At 38.5% G+C, this 20,181-nt stretch overlaps 1 protein-coding gene across 1 annotated transcript; it reads left to right on the top strand.

The window, feature by feature from the left end:
- The first annotated feature begins 586 nt into the window (after positions 1 to 586).
- Positions 587 to 19,659, top strand: DIPK2A (divergent protein kinase domain 2A). Its single transcript, XM_052649006.1, has 3 exons — positions 587 to 1,243; positions 16,271 to 16,574; positions 19,328 to 19,659. The coding sequence occupies exons 1-3, from the start codon at positions 587 to 589 to the stop codon at positions 19,657 to 19,659; spliced, it is 1,293 nt and encodes a 430-aa protein (XP_052504966.1).
- Positions 19,660 to 20,181: the final 522 nt, after the last annotated feature.

Genomic DNA, 20,181 nt, shown 5'->3' with positions numbered 1-20,181 from the left:
GCTCTCCCTCAGGAGAGTCAGCGCGCACGAACCGGGGCGTGAGGCGTCAGGGACGCGCGGGCACCTCATCCTTCCCACCTTCCTACACTGTTGCTACTTTTCGGTGTGAGTCATTCCAGCTTCTCTTCCCCTTCCGTGAGTCCCTCCTTTTCTCAGAGACCCCGCTCGTCCCGCAGGCGGCCACCTCCGCAGCAGCTCTCGCGCCCCCAGCGAGTAGTGCGCGTGCGCGCACGGCGGAAGCGGGCGCGCGGCCGTCGAGTCCTCGCGTTCCCTCCCTCCTCCCGTTGCTGTATAACTTGACTGGCTTGGAGGAGGCGCCGCCGGAGTCGGAGGGCGGGGAGCTCGGAGGAGGGAGCTCGAGAGTTGTGGAGACTAGTGACTGGGAGAAGTCGCAGCCTGCTCGGGCCGGCTGCTTCCCGCTCTCCGTCTCTCTTACACACCTACTCCGCTTCCCGCCCCAGCCCGCGCGCCTTGCTCCTTCTTTCGCTCGGGGGCCCCTGCCGGTCGCTCTCCGGGTTTCGGCGCGGCGGGGGCGCCCCGGGGGTGCCCTCGCCCTCCGGGTGCTGGCGGACGGGCGGCGGGCGGGATGTGGCGCCTGGTGCCCCCGAAGCTGGGCCGCCTGTCCCGCTCGCTGAAGCTGGCGGCGCTGGGCAGCCTGTTGGTGCTGATGGTGCTGCACTCGCCGTCGCTGCTCGCCTCCTGGCAGCGCAACGAGCTGGCCGACCGGCGCTTCCTGCAGCTCAATAAGTGCCCGGCGTGTTTCGGAACTAGCTGGTGCCGCCGCTTCCTCAACGGGCAGGTGGTGTTCGAGGCGTGGGGCCGCCTGCGCCTGCTGGACTTCCTCAACGTGAAGAACGTCTACTTCGCGCAGTACGGCGAGCCCCGCGAGGGCGGCCGCCGCCGAGTGGTGCTCAAGCGCCTCGGCTCGCAGCGCGAGCTGGCGCAGCTCGACCAGAGCATCTGCAAGCGGGCCACCGGCCGGCCCCGCTGCGACCTGCTCCAGGCCATGCCCCGCACCGAGTTCGCGCGCCTCAACGGCGACGTGCGGCTGCTCACGCCGGAGGCGGTGGAGGGCTGGTCCGACCTGGTGCACTGCCCCTCGCAGCGCCTGCTCGACCGCCTGGTGCGCCGCTATGCCGAGACCAAGGACTCGGGCAGCTTCCTGCTCCGCAACCTCAAGGACTCGGAGCGCATGCAGCTGCTGCTGACCCTGGCCTTCAACCCCGAGCCGCTGGTGCTACAGGTAGGCGCGGGGTTCCGGTTGGGAGTGTCCTGCCGGGAGGGCCGCACGGGGAACGGGAGTCGGGAGAAGCGGCCCCGCCCGCGCCGGTCGCCCTGTCTGGACCCGGCGCGGCGCGGCGGCGGGCGTGGGAAGACGGCGGCGCAGGGGGACCCCGGGCGCAGTGCGGGGTCGCGAAGGGCGACCCGCCTAAGGGTGAGTCGGCTCCGGTCAGCTGGACGCGGGCGCATCTCCTATCCGACTGCGGATCCCTCAACGCCAGAGGGAGCGAGTCTTTCGTTCGCTCCCAAAATGTCTATTTGGCCAGTTTCCTGGGGCTCTTCTCCCTCCCTGCCTTTCTGCTTTGATCCGCCCGGGCTTGCGCTTCCGCGGCGCAGTCTGCTCACGAGCCATTGGACCTTTTTCTTAGTTCTCAAGTGTTTCTTGCTCTCCTCTTTAGTACCCCGCGCCGGCTGCCCTAACTTCGGCCCCGAAGTCTGTTTTTGTTTTATTCCTTAGCTCATTCACCTGGCACATCATCAGGGCAGCCAGACTGGGAGGTTGAGGTTGGAAAATGGGGACCGTGGTCGGGGTGGGGTTCATCCTTGAGTCGTGTGCTTTGGTTGGGATTAGAAAGAAAAAAAATAAGGCACTTTGGAGTTGAGACTGCGAGGGTGTCAGGACGGACATTTTCATGCTGATCCGGTCGGTGACCTTCTCTGCTCGTTTGGTAATTTGGCCGCAGGGAGGAGATGAAGTGTTAGGCCAGGGCAAGAAACGGGGAAAGAAGAGTCACCTCTCTCCTAGTTGACGTATTGGCTCTCTCGTGACTTAGAGATAGGCTGTGATCTTTTTACTGGCGGTGACAGCCAGAAAAGAAAACAGAATCCCTCAAAACTGTGTTTACCTTGGGGAAAGTTATTGAGTTTATACACATTCCCATTCGCCTTTAGTGCGGTGTCCTTGGACAGTGGTTACAACTGTGGGGGTGTGATCTCTCCTGATAACCGCAGGGAAAGTTAACCTTGCTCCTTCCCCATACCAGTTGTGCTGTATTTCAGATACAAAGGGTGGGGGCAGGGGGAACATGACATTAAACTAATCCCAAGTAATTTTAATATATTTCACGCCCTCTCTGCGCTGCTAAGAATGTCACCAATGGCTAGGAGGTTTGTACAGGGTTGCATTTTTTTTTTAATCTAAAGTGTATGTATAGAAATGTCCAGTATTCATTTATATGGCTTATTTTTCTCAAGTTTTTCGCTGCCCAACTTAGCCAAAAGAAACCAGCATCGTTTGATTAGTGTAGCCAAATAATTTTAACACAAAATAAGTATTTGCCTCAAACAAAACTGTAGTAAATTTTAAGGAGTCATAGGATGTATGTAATGGGTCATTTAAAGTACAGATTGTATATTAAATGGTGCTCTCTTATCAGTGAATAGGATATAAAACTGGTTAAACTTCTCTTGAAGAAATTATTTGGTAGTTACAAAATTAGTCAGCCTCTAAAGTCTAAGCCCATATTTAATGCGTACATTTTGATTTAAAACTTTTTCCATTTAAGCTGCCTTTTCTCTTTGAGAAATAGGTGTTTATGTTAGCAAGTTTGGTCTCTGGAGACAGCTCTAGCAATATAGTTGGCTGAGTAGTCTGTCAAATTCTCTGGGATCCAAAAATTTAGTAAAGATCTACCTTAATAATACACATTTTCTGCACCTATAATAATAGCTTCATATTCAAAGGTTTTTATCAGATGCTTCTGCTAATGTTAGAACACTTTAAGAATGTTGTATATGCAGTTCTATAAATGTATGTCATTTTAATATGAGAAATATTGACATTTGGTTTGTACTGAGATAAATGCTTTATTTAGGAAACACATGTTTTTGAAGCTTGAAGTTGTCTTGCCATTTTCTATTTACTTTACAGTTGAGATTGTCAAATATGTTTTCTGATTACTCTTCCCTTAAATTTTTTCTTCTCTTTTCACCTTTAGTGATAGACAACTTGAAAAAAAAAAAAAGATCAGTTATATTTTTGTAGTTTAAACTTACTGACACAATCACTTGACCATGTGGCTAGGTGGATTATAGGATAAGAGTTTGTTTTTAGCATATGAGGAAATGCATATATTGGCATTATTGACGGCTGCTTGTAAATTGAAATGTTAATTTAGTTTTATAGCTAGTTACATGCTGTGTGAAATACAGATTTGAGGCCTTTAGTACCAGTCAATCATAGGAATGTTTATTTTTTTAACTCTTATTTATATATATTTTTGGGTTCATGTGTTTTTAAAAAATATTTTTAAAAGTACAAGTTTGTGCTTTACAGCTTAACGGGGAACTCCTTTTTTTTTCCTTTCTCTGTTTCCAGGAGAGGGAGCTACTTATTGAGTTTCTGGACAGTTGGTGAAAAACTAGATTTTTTTTTATATTGCCCCAAAATTAACTACTTGGGAGAAAAAGTATTTTAAACTGAATTCATCAAGCTGTTCTTAACAATAGTTTCCATGTAGTAAACATGCTTCCAAAAATAAACATTTAAAAATCTCTTGATAAAGTATTAAAGAACTGAAAAGTATGTGTGAATTTAGCCCATTCAGTTCGCCTCTTCAGAGTTTAAGAAACAGTAAAAAACCTAAGTTTCTATTATGCCTTGAAAGGAGACATGAATGGTATTAAATGTCTGCAAGGTATGATATGGACCTAATTTATCTGTGTAAGGCTGTACAGATTTGTAGTATAAATTTCCCAATGTGGACTGATACAGAAGTATGACTCTTTTCCCATTGTTGGATAGTTTTACTAGCTTACAGCAGCTTATCTAGCTCTAAGGAAAAATTATAAGCATCAACAGGATAATGCTAAAACCTTTATCTTCTACTCTGATACCTTCTTTTCCTCTTCACAGTTTTACTTTACCTAGAGGTGTATTTCATAACAAGTTTGCCATAATCTTACGGGAAAAAATGCAGAGAGGGACTTTGTAATACAATGTATAGCAGCATTCTTGGAATAGTTAAAAATGAGAGGTTGAAGTATTTCGCAAGATAGCAAAATGTTTTCTGTTACTGATAAAATTTTTACCAGTATTTGTGCTTAACCTATTCTTGAATTTATAAACATTGTGAGTATGTGAGGGAGAAAAATGCTGTCTGGATTTCCTGAAGCTCAAAATGTTCTCTCTGACTTTATAACTCAGAGATAGTGAAGATGGTCTTATTTATAGAAATAAGAAAGCTCTTTTTTGTTTAAGGGCAAGGATGTGGGAATTTGTCTTATTTGCCTAATTTTGTCTTAAGTTTTCTAAATCATGTTTTTAATAGGATTTCTTTAATTTTTAAAGTATGTAACTATCATTGTTTAAGCTATAGATTTTAAACCTTCAGTTCTTGTAAATGACATAGTACATGGAAAGCATTTTATATAGTGCTTGATGCATAGTAAGCACTCAATAATTAGAAAGTGTTTAGATATTAAATAAGTAAAAGTAACTTTATTATCTAATGCATTTGGTTAAGTTTTGAAGCTTGTCTGAAATCTGGATCACCTTAAAAATAGTTATGTTTTTGAATATCAACCATACCTTTACTTCACTAATTTAGTCCATTCCTACATTACAGGGTGAATTTTTACAATTAAACTTGGAGTGAATGTTGTGTCTGCCTTTAAAAATAATTTTTGTAGGTGAAGAATATATCTTTAAGATGTACTAAGATGCCCTTTTTGACGTAAACAGATTATGACCATTTAGCTGATTTTTTTACTTTGGACTGTTGGTAAACTTTGTGTGGGACTCCCTTTACTTATCTATAAAATGAGACTATTGGATTAGGTCCTTTCCTTTTCAGCCTCAACACCCTGTGACTCTTACCCTTCAACCTGAAGTTGTCACTCTGCTTCTGAACTTGAGTTTAACTGGTGGGTTTAAGCTCTTCTAGAAGGGAGTCAGAGGTTTGTTACTTGATTCCTGCTAGCCTATATGGGTCAGAGGCCAGATTAGCTAGTCCTGTTTTAAGCTTGTCTTCCTAGCCCCAATTTTTACACAGATGAAATCAGGTTAAAACAAATCAAAATTCGAGACTACCTTTAAAGGGTGATAGTCTGGAGCTAAGGGTAGTTAAGGTTCTTGTGGGGCAGTGGCACCTAGAAAGGATGTTCCAGACTTTGTCTCAGGAGTTTCTTTTCAAACCGGAGTTTAAGGGGCCACCTACTTCTCTACCAATGATTGCTGCTGTGGTAGCCACACTCTCAGATTTAGGCTTCAGAGATGTTCCTGACTAGGTAGTACTGAATAGGTTACTTTTTAATCTAATAAATGAATAAGCTTATATCTAGAGATTTTTTTTTCCGTTCTGTTTTTCTTCTTTTTAACAGAGGTTTTATTGACAGTTGATTGAGCTTAATGACAGAGCAAACAAAAAAATAACATCTGTGTGTAACCCAGGTCTCAAAAAGGAGACTTTTATTTTAGAAAGATTGTAGAAACAGATGATCATCCATAGGAAATTCCTCCATTAATCTACTTCCAGATCAATGGAGCAAAATCATTTGATACCCTGGCCTATTTTCTGTTTATATTCGTATCTTTTGGCCATCATTCTGAAAGTACAGAAATATTTTTTTCATCTAATATTTGAACTATTTTCCCTCATATTTCCATTGCATGGGTCAGCACATATTCCTCTCATACGTTAATAGGGAGTCAATTTTTCAGGGAATCATCAGACTGGTTTATATTCTGATTTTCTGGCCTCTGGTCTCTGGCTCCTTCCTATATTGCTGTTATTGCTGCTTATTCTTCACAGAATGCTGGCATGTTTTCTCTCTTTACTTTTCACACTAAAACTAATATGTCCTTAGAATATAAGCCCTATACATACTGAACTTTAGTAAATGATTGTAAACTGTCTTAAAACAGTAAATTCTTGGCATAAAATTAGGATAGTTATTCATCCTGATCATAGACTTTGAAAGATTTTAAATTATGTAATCAAATTTTTTATTCACATTTTATGTCTTTTTTATAGATTGCAGAAGTTTATCTGTGAAGCAGCTGGAAGCTCTTTGGACTTATAGCCCTGGACGTAGAAGAACTGAATTTTGTTTGTTTGCTTGTTTGGTAAATAGTCTATTAGAAGGCATTTGGATTGAATAGGCCTTTCTAGGCAGCAAGTAGCTTAGCTGTGTGTAGCTGCCAGGTATATAAATGACTAATTAAAATCAGTATAGCATAATTAGCCCTACCGATAAAGATACTATGCACCCTGTCAGATGACTCACTTAGGGAGGGACATCTAAGTGTACCTTCATAGGTGTAGATACCAGGGAGGATTTCACAGAGGAATTGAGTTCTGAGGATAAATGGAGTTATGCCCACGCGGACCAGGAGGTGTGGTGATGGCAGTATTGAAATAGCGTTCTAGACCACCACAAAGTTGTAGGGTGGCAATGAGCAAGTCACTTGATGGTTCGGACCCTGAGTTTTTAAATGGGTAAAATGGGAATGTTAATACTTATCAATGAATTGTTTTAAAGGAGAGAATTATTCAGATAATATATGTAAAATATCGTTAATTGTAAAGTTTTTACAGTATATTATTACTTTGCAAATCAGCTTATTTCACTTTTAGAGTGAAGTTCCTTAGTACACCATGACATCTGTCTTAGAAATATATAAATTTTACTCTTCCTATGGCAAATGTTTAAATGTCATTGTCTTTACATATATATACATACATACATCATAAATACCTATGTAGATGCTGCTTCAGGCTGTGGTTTTTTTGGAATAGTAATTAAAAGGGCATTAAGGATTTGACCCATATGATGATGACTGTTGTATAAACATAGTTTTCATAAGGATTCAGTAATATAAACCAAATAGTTTAATTTTTCTCAGTAAGTCATAAAGTTAATAATTCTATTTAGTAATTAGTAAATAATAGTTTTAAAAATAGAGGTTAAGTCAAGGTTTTTCTTGGTGTTCTTAGACTCTGAGATGGAATCTTAAAAGATGTATCATCGGAGGGAGATCTGACAGGAGTTGTGTGGCTCTAAGTAGTACAGGGAACTGACCTCTGTACCCTTGGGGTGTAGTAAAGATGACAGGCCAGGGCACAAGTGTGGATTCCTTGCTTTCTGGGGCATTAGATATAGGCAGCAAACAAATAAAGAGCAAGGTAATCTTAGATTTTACATACTATGAAAAGAACAAAGAGCAAGGTTATCTTAGATTTTACATACTATGAAAAGAACAAAGCAGATTCCTATAATGGAGAATTGGATTAGAGATACAATTTTAAATTCAGTGGTCAGAAGTTAAGAGTGACATTTTAGCTGAGATGTGAATGATGAGAAAAAGCCAGTGGTACACAATTCTGAGGGCAAATTCGGAGGTTCCAAAGCAAGATCAAGCATGGGGGTAGAAAAGCCTGGTAGAACTCAGGATCACAGAAGTAGGCAAGGTCCATGTTGTGGGTGACCTTGTAAACAGGCTTCTTGAGTTTAGAATTTCGTTTTCAGAGCAGTGGGAAACAATAAATGTGTTTTTAGCAGTGCGTGCTTTGTGGAGAATGGTTTAAGGAATCAAAGGCTTTTGCCCTGGTTTGTGGGAGAAAGCTTGGTATGTATTAAGGTGGTTGCAGTGGAGGTTATGAAAAGCAGTTAGACATGGTACGTTTGGAGAAATATCCAATAGGACTTGATGATGGGAATGGGTTACTGTATGAGAGAAAGAAACATAAAGGATATCACCAGGGTTTTTGGTCTAAGCAGCTACTGCTGAGGAAGCCCAGAGAAGGAATGGCTTTGGGAGAGGGAGAACCAAGAGTTTTGTTTTGGTCATATTAAATTTAAGACAAAGGAATACACATTCAAAACCAGGCACCAGGTATTTAATGCAGAGAGATACTATGCTCCTAGCAGATACTGTGTTATACTTCTGAAGGGCTGTGTTAATTCAGTTTGTGTTTTAAAGGGAAGAGAGGAAGTTAGTACTATTCTATTGACAGATTATTTAAAGAAATCAGATCTTGACTAAAGAAAGTAGCATTCTTAGGTTATTGGGTCTAAAAGAAGCTGCTTATACCTTCCCCTCCCCACATTATTTGATAGTTTATTAGAAATAAATATTTGAGTATAGCGTTTCCAGGTATATCTTTCAATTTAAAAACATGGATCACAGTTGCTAGTTCTCATGAGTTCAGTTGAGACTAGTAAATACATATTTAAAATTTGTGGCCAAGCAGTTTTGGTTTCTTTCTTTTTTTTGGTGGCATGGAAGAATATTTCTTAAGATATTTATTCTAAAAGATGAGTTGTTTCTATTAAACTTGGTAGGTTTTTTTGTTATTGATGTGTTTTGACATTAGTTTCCTATTTTAGATACAGCTAGCTGTTGGACACGATATTCAGTGAAATAACACAACCTTGCTATTTTCAAGACATTGCTTAATATTGTTGGAATTCTAGGTGGGTGGAATTGGCATTCAGAAAACTACTTAGTGAAACAAATGGAACATATCCTGTGACTTGAAAATCTTGAGATTATTAAGATTCTACAGTCTTTGCAATGGATTTTGGCTACTATTTGGCAGTATAAATTAAGAAGCTGAGGTCTTAAAGAAATTTTAGCAAAAATTAGGTAACCATTAAATCATTCCAGTAATTTTACTGTATTCCCCCTCTAGACAGTTCACAAAACTGTGAACACATTAGTCTGTCACCAGAACATTTGACTAATCTCTATGAACAGCTGTTATAACATGCGTTACTACAATGGGATTTTGTTCAAATTTTGGCTTTTAAAAATAATTTTGAAGCTCAGATTGAACCTCTAAGCATTTTGTATGCTTTTGGTAATTTACTCTCTAGAAATGATCTCAAGTTTAAATTGTGTGTATGAGTAGACATGCCAGTTCTTTAGAAAACCTGTAACTAGATTTTTAGACTATATGTTTGATTATTTATGAGTTTTTTTTTTAAGTCATTATCTTTTTACTAGGAATTTTCTCCTTTAAAAAAAAATCAGTCTTGCAGTCATGTAACACATTTCCTTTTTAGGCAAACTGCAAAGTTATGTTCTTTTTAATGGCATGTTATGAGATAATAAATGGCTATAAAATATTTTATATTTTTTGTATTAAAGGAATTATGATCTTTTAAACTTAGTATGCAAACCCCACTTTTGGTCATGTAAAGAGAGTAAAAGATAATAGAACATGAACATTTTAGAGTTGACTTTAGGTTTTTCTGTCAGTTTTACTTACACATCCCATGCCTCCTTTTTTCAGGACTGTATTCTTATATAATAGAATAAAATGATCTAATTAATATGGTAGGACCGTGGCTGTTGATTAAAAGTTATATACCACAGCATATTGATTAACTCCAGTAAGTAATATGTTTCTGAATGTTCAAGATTTGACACGTTTGGTATTTTCATGGCATGTAGACTGTGTTGGGGAGTTTGTGTTTTATTCTGTAATTCCCAACATGATTGTGATCTGATCTCTACCTCCCTCTGCAGACCCCATTACCTCAAGCCATTCCCTCCTCATTTCACTGCAGCTTCTTTGGCCTTTTTTTTTTTCTTTCAGTTCTGAAAAGACAGTTTCTGGCTCTAACATATTCCTGCAACATTCTTCCTGCCTCATCCCCAATCTGTGTAATATTATGCTCAGCATTTAGAGCTCTCCCTAAGTAGCACTTCCTTAGAGAGGCTGTTTTTTACTACACAATTTAAAATAGGTCCCTGTTTTTCTTTCTCAACATTTTCTGTACTTTTCTGTGATTTGTAACAAATTCCAGAATTTATCATTTATATATGTTCATAATCATCTTCCCAACTCAGGCTAAAAAGCCTTGCTAAGAACAGGATTATGTTTTGTTTGCAACTCTTAACATTTCTGATGGAGTTAGGCTTGATATAGGATTTTTTAAGTTCAAGATTTTCATTCCACAGTAACTCTTATTGCCTTTTACTCCAGCTTCTTGTAGTAGTCAGTGAAATGTGAGTTGACCTTATCTGCAGTTCCAAATTTAAAAAGTGAAGAAAAATAGGCCTTGTCAAGTTAAAAAACAAATGTGAAAACACATGAGGTAATTCATGTGCTTTATCCAACTTGGGATGAATAAGCTTATGGTATTTTTGCAGTGAAATGTTTTCTTGTGAGGTGCTATCCCAAAGTCCTTGAAGCATTGCATAATATGAGTGTGAAACATACGTACTGTCACCTTTCCAAAATTTGAAAGCTTCTGAAACAGGGCTGTTGGGATTGAGGGATTATATTAGCCTGACTTCACTTCTTAATACTTGCGTGTGTGTATGTATGCATGCTCAGTCATGTCCAACTCTTTGTGACCTCACAGACTGTAGCCTGCCAGGCTTCTCTGTCCATGGGATTATCCCAGCAAGAATCCTGGAGTGGGTTACCATTTCCTCCTCCGGGGGTTCTTCCCGACCCAGGGATCAAACTCGCGGCTCCCCATGTGTTCTGTGGCTCCTGCATTGGCAGGATGATTCTTTAGCACTGAGCCACTAGGGAAGCCCCACTACCTTTGTGACTTGAGGCAACTCACTTAAGGTATATGCTGATAAAGTTGAGCTGTATTTAAAACTTGAGTACCCTCCAACTCTAGAATTTTTAGATTGCACATCCCATTTGGTCACATGAAGGGTCCACAAAGCATTGTGACTTTTGGTTTTGATCAATAGATGTGATAGATAAGTCAGCGTTTAGAATTTACTTTGTGGTACTTAGCTATTATAAATGAAAATCAAATTACAGTGCTGTGTTTATGTATATACATATTACCAAGGTTTAAATCTTCTGTGTATTTACTGCTTGTAGATGCACTGGACATCTCTCATAGCACCAAGCCTTTTTACAGTTTAGCATTTCATATTTTTTTCCCTTTGATGGCCCTGATGAATCTGGGGCAAGTATTATTCCAGTTTTACAGAGAAGAGACTAAAGCACTAAAAAATTTAGACTTTGCCACCATCACACAGCTAGTGAGATGCAGAGGTAAAGGTGAAACTTAGAAGCTAGACTAGTGATTTCAAGTCCACTTTCTGCTTACATACTGTTTTACCCTTTAAATATAGAAAGTTTATAAAAGATTATGTATCTTAAAGAATATTAAATATCTGAATTGTCTCTTTACTTACTGATTGTATATATTTTATTTTCTCATAAAATGAAGATGATCCTAGTAGTTTCTGAAACCTTGATTTTAAGCTAAAAGATACCTAGACATGATGGTCTATCGTAGGTTTCATATTCAAAATACTATGTCAGTTGACAGTGAAAGCATTTAATGTTGCTTTAAATCTTAGAGTTAAGCATTTTTGACTTGATACTTAAATTTCCATTTTAAATTATTACACTGGTGGTAATACTCGGACTTTTTCTTTGAGTGGTCACCCACTTAATGTAAAAAAAAAGCAGTAATAGAGTAATACATATGTTTTTTAACCATTTTGTGACTTTGTGTAATCTTAAACTAATACTTAGTTGTAACTTTGCATACTGTATGACATATTCAAACTTGATGAAAAACCCTGAATAATTAATTGGAGTGCCTCCAATCCAGTTAGAAGTTAAACCATTCCAAGTTTAAAGACTCTCTTTCAGATAAAAAGAATTTAAATGCATTTTTTCACTAGTAAATAAGCCTGTAAAATACACACATTTTCTCAGACAGCTCAACAAACAACCCCATCAAAAAATAGAAGATCTAAGCAGACATTTCTCCAAAGAAGACATACAGATCGCCAAAAAGCACATGAAAAGATGCTCAGCACCATCACTAGAAAAATCAAATCACAACTGTAATGACTTACCACCTCACACTGGTCAGAATGACTGTCATCAAATAGTCCACAAATAATAAATGCTGGAGAGTGTGAGAAGAATAGGGAACCCTCCTACACTGTTGGTGGGAATATAAATTGGTGCAGCCACTATGGAGGGCAGTATGGAGGTTCCTTAAAAAATTAAAATAGAGTTGCCATGAAAGAAAGTAAAAGTGTTAGTCGCTCAGTCATGTCTGATTCTTTGAGACCCCATGGACTCTAGCCCACCAGGCTCTTCTGTCTGTGGAATCCTCCAGGCAAGAACACTGGAATGGGTTGCCATTCCTTTTTCCAAGGGATCTTCCTGACCCAGAGACCAAGCCCGGGTCTCCTGCATTGCAGGCAGATTCTCTGCTGGCTGAGCCACCAGGGAAGCCCATACGGGAAGCTGCCAGGGAAGAGTTACCACATGGTTCTGCAGTCCTGCTCCGAGGCATGTATCCAGAGAACACCATAATTCCAAAATACGCGTGTATCCTGTGGTTCCTTGCAGCACTATTTAGAATAACCAAGACATGGAAGCAACCTAAATATCCACCTACAGATGAATGGATCAAGAAGATGTGGAATATATAACAATGTGATATTACTCAGCCATAAAAAGAGTGAAGTAATGGCATTTGCAGGGACATGGGTGGACCCAGAGATTATCATACTAAGTGAACTAAGCAAGACAAAGCCAAATATCATATTGATATTGCTGTTTATATGTGGAATCTTAAAAAAAACAAGGATACAAATGAACTTAGTTCAAAAACAGAGACTTGTACACTTTTGAAAACATTTATGATTACCAAAAGAGAAGTGGGTGAGAGATAAATTAGGAGGTTGGGATTAACATATACTCACTACTAAATATAAAATAGATAACTAACAAGAATCTACTCTAGCATAGGGAACTATACTCAATAGTTTGGAATAACCTATAAGGGAAAAGAATAAAAACTCAATCACTGTGCTGTACAATAGAAACTAACATATATTGTAAATCACCTATACATCAATAAAAAGTAAAGTAAAAATAGAAGTAAAAAATGAAACACACATTTTATTTCAAGTTTCTTGAAATTGTGTGCCTGTTGTTAGGTAGTTTGAAAATCTGCCCAGCACAATGGGCAGATTTTTTAAGATTTTGTTTAAAGAAAAAAAAATGTGAACCTCAACAGTATACTTCTTATCCTAGCTACTGTGTTTTATGCACTGTGGGAGTTTGGTAATCAGGAAGTAAGATGTTTTGTTTCTTATTGCTTGGTATACTTAATAAATCCAAGTGGTAACATCTTAAAATTTTTGTTTCTCAAACTCTGCTTGATCATGGTACATTTGGTTCTAAGCCAGAATTGTTTTAAATACAAATTATAAATATTTTGGCTTCCTTGGAGCATTTTCAATAGAACGCTGAGTAGAATTCTGTTCTTATTAATGAAGTATGACTTTTGATTATTCAATGAAAAATTATTTTCATATGAGCAAGTGATGTGAATTCATTTGTTAAAGTTCTTCCAAAAGATTTGGTAGCAAATTATATGAAGGAATTGCGCTCTTCTTAAAATGAGGCATAACATGATTTCAGCTAACATTGTCAGAAATTGCTATATGAATATAAAGTTGCTCAATATGACATTTGTTCATATATTTTATTCTCTTCCATGAGGGACTTGAGTAATGAGGTATATATTTGACCGTCGTTCACTTGGAAAGGCTCCAAAAACAAGGAGGCATTTGTACGTGTGCAGATGTTGGCAGGGTTCCCCTTTCTCCTGTTGTCAAAGACCGTTTTAGTTTCACAAAGATATGTTTGTATCTGCTTGACAATATGGCATGTGAATAATGTGCCAATAGTGTATGTGGAGGAGTTCTTTATTTTTTGCACTGCAAAACTGTATAATCTCACATACTTAGTTATTTTCAGTGTTTTTGTTTTATATATCAGATTTTATACATGAATACTTCTGAGAAATAGTTAAATCTTTTGTAATCATTTTGCCTATAAATTTTCAAGATTATGGAGGTATTTTAAGTTGGGAGGAAAAGCTGAAAATAACGTGTGGTTAGCAGTTTTTGCATGTCACATTGGAAATGAGCAATCTGTCACTTTCCCCAGTGCCCACAAGAAGTTCTAAAATCTCAGATAAGATTAAAAATGTACTTTCCTCTAATTACTAAAGCATCAGTAGATATTGTCTGTGAACAAAATTGAATTAATTCATTTACTATATTTAAAGATTCATACTAACATATCTAAAGTTTTAATTTACACAATTAGTATTATATCACAAAACTGCAGATATTGAAATTTAAACAGAAAAGGTGTATATACAAAGAACAAATACAGTTATTGTACATTTGATAGAGTTAAAAGGAAGCACAAATGAAAATATGAAAATAGGCAATTACGGATGAAGTATGACTATAAATCTTTTGTTTTAAAGGTGATAAAAGTTTTAAAGTAAGAGTGGTACTGAGTTTTGTCAATTTTATAAAAGCTCAGAGTAAAATTAATATCACCCACCTACTTTCTTGAGTTCCCAGAAGAGCCTCATCTCTGGCTCTTATGCAGATTGTTCAATTTTTAGCAATAGAAGTAGGCTGTGTTTATATTCTGTAGTGTTTTGCTTTGTTTCCCCTGCAATCTGTGTAAATATCATCTGCCTCTAATTTAAGGAAAGGGACTGTACTGAAAGGGCTTACCCAGTGGCTCAGCTGGTAAAGAATCTGCCTGCAATGCAGGAGACCTGGGTTCCATCCCTGGATTGGGAAGATCCCCTGGAGGAGGAAACAGCTACCCACTCCAGTGTTCTGGCCAGGAGGATTCCATGGACTTGTACAGTCCATGGGAGTGACAAAGAATTGGACATGACTGAGTGACTTTCACTTCACTCTTCTGAAAAATAGCTCTTTAAAAATACCTCTGGTCACGTGATCTTCCAACAGTTGTTTAAAGCATTACTTCCCACGCTTTTGCTCTTTTTTCAACCTGTAGCTGGGTGTTACAGTACTGCAGAGTACTTTAGAATAAGCCTGCCAGTTTACTTAGGTTGAAAATAACTTGTTCATAGTCCTGGAAGACTTGTTTTAGGATGTTAATCTTCCTAGTAGTTAAAAAATCCATTAGAAAATCTTGGCCAGATCAGGAGAATAAGTAATTTTGAAGTTGGATTTAAGGTGAATAGACAATGTGGTGACATCGGAAAGGGAAGCAAAGCTAACTTGGCATCAGAGATACTTGGAGTGGAGGTTGCGTTGTAGGTTATCAGACTGCCCTTTACCAACCTGTGGGTACAGATTGGAAGACATTTCCCAAGAATCTTTCTCTGCATTCCTCTCCTGCCTGCTTCTGGACTAGATGAGATCCCTATTAAAGACTCTTAGAACCAGAACCATTTTTTAGTAACTAATACTTAATTATACTCATAGTTATTTGTTTGGTATTTGTCTTCTAAAATTTTTATTTTAGAGACAGTGTGGTTCACTCTTACTGCCATAACAGAGTGCCTGATGCCTGGTAACACTTGCTGGCTCATAGGTGTGCAGTCCTGTTCATTCAAAAGAAAGCTTTGGTTGATTGTACATACATGAGTCAAAAAGATAAAACATCTCTGCTTTTAGATCTGGTAATAAAGAAGGTGTCTTGTGTTTTGTTGATCAATTTGATTCTGAGATTTCGATAAGCAAGACTTATTTTAGCTTTATAATGTGAGGTAATCTATTAAAAAGTTTCAAGTCCATAGTAATGGTATGAGTTAAAAAAAGAAGTAAAGTTACTCACAGACCTAGAGAACAGACTTGTGTTAGCCAAAGGGAAGGGGAAGGGTGAAGGAGGGGTGAACTTGGACTTAGCAGATGCAAACTGTTACGTGTAGAATTGGATAAATAACAAGATCCGACTGTGTAGCACAGGGAACTGTATTCAGTATCCTGAGATAAACCATAATGGAAAAGAATATTCTTTTAAAAGAATGTATATATACATATAACTGAATCACTTTGCTGTATAACAGAAATTAACATCACATCTTAAATTAATTATACCTCAATTAAAAAACTGTTTATCTCTTTTGAGCTATTGAATATAACAAAATCCAAGCTCATGCCTCCTAGCAGGAATCTCTACTGCGAGGATCTGGGGACAGACCTAGGATATGCTCATCAGAATGTCTTGTAATAAAGATAATTCTTTCGTAGAGTTTTCCATCTGATGAAGGTTGGCCATTTGCAAAATATCTTGGAGCTTGTGGAAGAATGGTGGCTGTTAATTATGTTGGAGAAGAACTGTGGAGTTACTTTAATGCCCCATGGGAGAAACGAGTTGACCTCGCTTGGCAATTAATGGAAATAGCAGAGCAGCTCACAAACAATGACTTTGAATTTGCACTCTACCTCCTGGACGTCAGCTTTGACAATTTTGCAGTTGGTCCTAGAGATGGGAAGGTAATCATTGTGGACGCTGAAAATGTTTTGGTTGCTGACAAAAGGTTAATCAGACAAAGTAAGTATATAACTTGTAGGGTTTTTTTTTTTTTTCTGTGTCAATGTTTACATTTATATGATGCAGATTTTTAAAACTTCCTCCTTAGAAAGCAACCTTCCATCTTTCTTTGTTTTATTTGACCGGTAAACAAATACTGATTTATTAGAGTTGTACTCTTAGTCACAGTTTGTCCATATATAGTAAAATATATATACCTCAGGTTCAAATGGACCCAGATATACTGTGTGTGGGGTGTGTGTGTGTGTACACGTCTTTTCCATACTGTCTGCTGTGTGCTGTGGTTTAGGACTCTAATGCAGTATTAAGTTTTTATTTAGTTAAAGGCTACCAGAGAGACTATACTGCTTTTGTAGAGTCTGTTTTTCTGTGGATTCTCTTACAGTGATATTCTGTGTTTCATTTTTCTGTGAGGTCCCTCCAGTGATTCTTTTTTTCCTTTGTAACCATGTAGATGATTCCTAGCACTGCAGATCTCTAACTTTGGTTTGACATTAAACTTTGCTTGCATTTATTTATGAGCTCTTCACTGAATAGGTGGGCAGAATGTCTAAAGTGTTTTGAAAATTAAGTGTCATAGAAATTGTAGTTTCAAGGACTAAAGCCTGTGGTTCTTTAACTAAGGTACTTAGTAAAAGAAACTGAAGGGTTGTTGTTCCATGGTAAAAGCCTTGTATTTTTAATCCCCTCCTGTCATGTGGGTCTGTTGATGAAGAGACCAAAAGTTTGTGGCACCTGTGGAATGCAGTGACTGTAACAGCAATGTATTAGGTTGACACTTTTTACATTATCTCAGCTTATCTTGTTAAATACTTGATTTTTCTCAATGCCTTGTTCCAATTCCATGCTCACAAAACTACTTTCTGATTCTTTCTTATCTGCCATGCCGATCCTTTCACAGGGAGTGGATGCCCTGCTCTGGAGTACATCATTCCCCACTTAACCCCTTTATATATTTGTGGAAGTTAAAGCAGCTTAAATTGTGGTTTTTTTCAAGTGTTCAGTTTTTTTTAATATATATGTTCACAGAGTTGTGCAACTTGCCTAAACTCTACAACATTATTATTCCAGTACTGTAAAAATAATTTTTTTGTAAATTTTTTTTTTAATTTAACTTAAAAAAAAAAATTTTTTTTTAACATGGACATTCCTGGAATACAATTTTTTGTACCAACTAATTCCTGACCTTGAGTGAATACAATATAGTTGCTGTATTTTTGCATTTCATACAATGAGCATTGCTCCAGTGCTTTTTTAGCTCTGGCTAATTCTTTTCAAATGTCTCATGGTAGAGCTGGCTAAATAGACACTTTGCAAAAGGCTGTATTTCTTTATTTACCCTCTTTTCTTAACTCTTTCTAGTAAATGACCTTTACAGGGAAGTTGTGGTTTTGTTGTAGCAACTCCCTTAATGTCCTTCCCTTTATCATCTAAACTAGTAAAAGCAATACACATTTTTTTTCAGAAAAATAGATCCTTCATTGAGAACTTGTTGCATCAGTTTCTTCAATTTCCCACCCTCCTTAAAATCTAGGTTTTCTTACTTTCCCATAAACAAGTATGCATAAGATTCTTTCCCGCTTTCCCTCTATTTTTAAAAGTTGTTTACTGCCTTTCTCTACTTCCTCAGCATCCATTCATTTCTCAGCCCATTAAACCTGACTTAGAAGATCACGTTACTCTTTGCAGTCACCCAATTGTCAAATTTGTGAAGTGACTGATTAGTAACAGCTTTCTGAAATTATTTCTTCCTTTGGTTTCCTTCTACTCAGGTAGTTCCTTTTTCAAAACATAAATCTGATCTTAGCACTCCCTTCCTTAATGCTCGTAATGACTTCCAGTGGTTTGTCAAGTAAAATTCGTGCACTTTCCCAGAGAATAATCTATGTGACTGGCCCTGTTCTGCTTCATTTTTAACATAACTCCAGTGCCATTAATGCTTCAGCTACAGTGGCCTTTTAGTTTCTTGAATGAGTCCTTCTACTGAACACTTCACAGCTACTGTATATTATTCTGTATGTATAAAATATTAGTATTATCTTAATAGTGTCTACTTTGTCTTCCAATTAGAACCTCAGACTTTACTGTTAATTTTTGTGTCAAGTGTTTCTACAATCTGACTTTTTCCTGGACCTTCTTTAGTTGTCATCGTCCTAGCTCCTGCAGGCTTCAGCCCAGAGTTAGTTTCTATTAGGCAGATCACGGTCATGACCACAGGAGATGCAGCCTACTTCTCTGCATTGTCTGTGCCTCCTCCCCAGTCACCTGTCTCGTGCTCTGGCGACAGTGAGTTTTATTTCCTGGGCCAGCTGTGCCAACCCCTTAGATCCATGCCTTTGTACACACTGTACCCTGGGCCTAGCGTGCTGTTTTCCCTCTTTTCAGACTTGTTTATCTTTCAAAACCTAAATCAGTTGTTCCCTGTGCAGCTTTCTGCAGTCTCGGGCACAGGTGCCTCTGTACTCATGGAGCACTGTGTCAGACTTGCACATGGCACTTTCTCTGTATCATGGAGAGTTTCACTCTAAGCTGAACTCTTTGGCCTTTAGTATGGAGGGACTTTGTCTGATCCTTCTCCCCTGCCTTGGTGGGCTCCTTATAAATGTCTGTATAGAAATTAATATATTTATATGTTTAATGTAATATAGCTTTAAGAACCAACATTACTGTGTTCATTAGTCAAATGTTACATTTTGGGAAACAATGAAAAGCCTTCTAAAATGTATTTTTCTTTCTCCTTTCCCTTTTCACAGATAAGCCTGAAAATTGGGATGTATGGTATGAAAGCAAATTTGATGACTGTGATAAGGAGGCTTGCTTATCATTTTCAAAAGAAATTCTTTGTGCTCGTGCCACTGTGGACCACAATTATTATGCTGTTTGTCAGAACCTCTTATCCAGACACGCCACGTGGCGTGGCACTTCTGGAGGACTCCTCCATGATCCACCAAGCGAAATTGCCAAAGATGGCCGCCTCGAGGCCTTGCTGGATGAGTGCACCAACCCAAAGAAGCGCTACGGCAGATTCCAGGCTGCGAAAGAACTGCGTGAATATCTAGCACAATTAAGTAACAACGTGAGGTAGTCTACGGTGAACTTGTCTTTGCTTTTCTTCATTTACATAGCACTGGCTAAAACGAAAACTTCCAAAAACTATCTGGAAAAATGAAACTTGGAAGTCCTATTTCCAAATGCCTGATAAACTTGCACTGACAGAGCTTACGGTAACATCCGCCAAAATAAGACATGATTTCAAAAATCACACGATGCTTCTGCAGATAAGTTTGTTCTTAAACTTTGGAGGCTTGAGCTCTCGTTGACCGCTTCAGCCCCTGAATGCCTGACTGGATTAATGAGTATTGTTAAGCTATTGGAAATGAGTCTGATAGTTACATTGGCTTGTGTATCAAAGGGTACTTGGTACTTGACTTAGTTTGCATTACTGTCATGATTTTGTGAATCTTTTATTTACTTTGAATATCAAGTTAGATTGGCCTGTTTTATAGGCTACTTTTTCCTTCTGATGTGTAGGGTTTTTTTTTTTTCTCTTCCATTTTTATGTTTTTTATTAAATTTTACACATTCAGGTTACTATAGGTGTTCATTT

The sequence above is a fragment of the Budorcas taxicolor genome, chromosome 1, assembly GCF_023091745.1.
Source record: "Budorcas taxicolor isolate Tak-1 chromosome 1, Takin1.1, whole genome shotgun sequence".
NCBI lineage: Eukaryota > Metazoa > Chordata > Mammalia > Artiodactyla > Bovidae > Budorcas > Budorcas taxicolor.
Note: the sequence above shows the minus strand (reverse complement) of the source record. Positions and strands in the feature narration are given on the sequence as shown.

Excerpts from the sequence above, each read along its gene's own strand:
- DIPK2A (XM_052649006.1), top strand. The coding sequence starts at position 587 with ATGTGGCGCCTGGTGCCCCCGAAGCTGGGCCGCCTGTCCCGCTCGCTG. Across the intron at positions 1,244-16,270 it reads CCGAGCCGCTGGTGCTACAG|AGTTTTCCATCTGATGAAGG; the intron begins GTAGGCGCGGGG and ends ATTCTTTCGTAG. Across the intron at positions 16,575-19,327 it reads CAAAAGGTTAATCAGACAAA|ATAAGCCTGAAAATTGGGAT; the intron begins GTAAGTATATAA and ends CCCTTTTCACAG.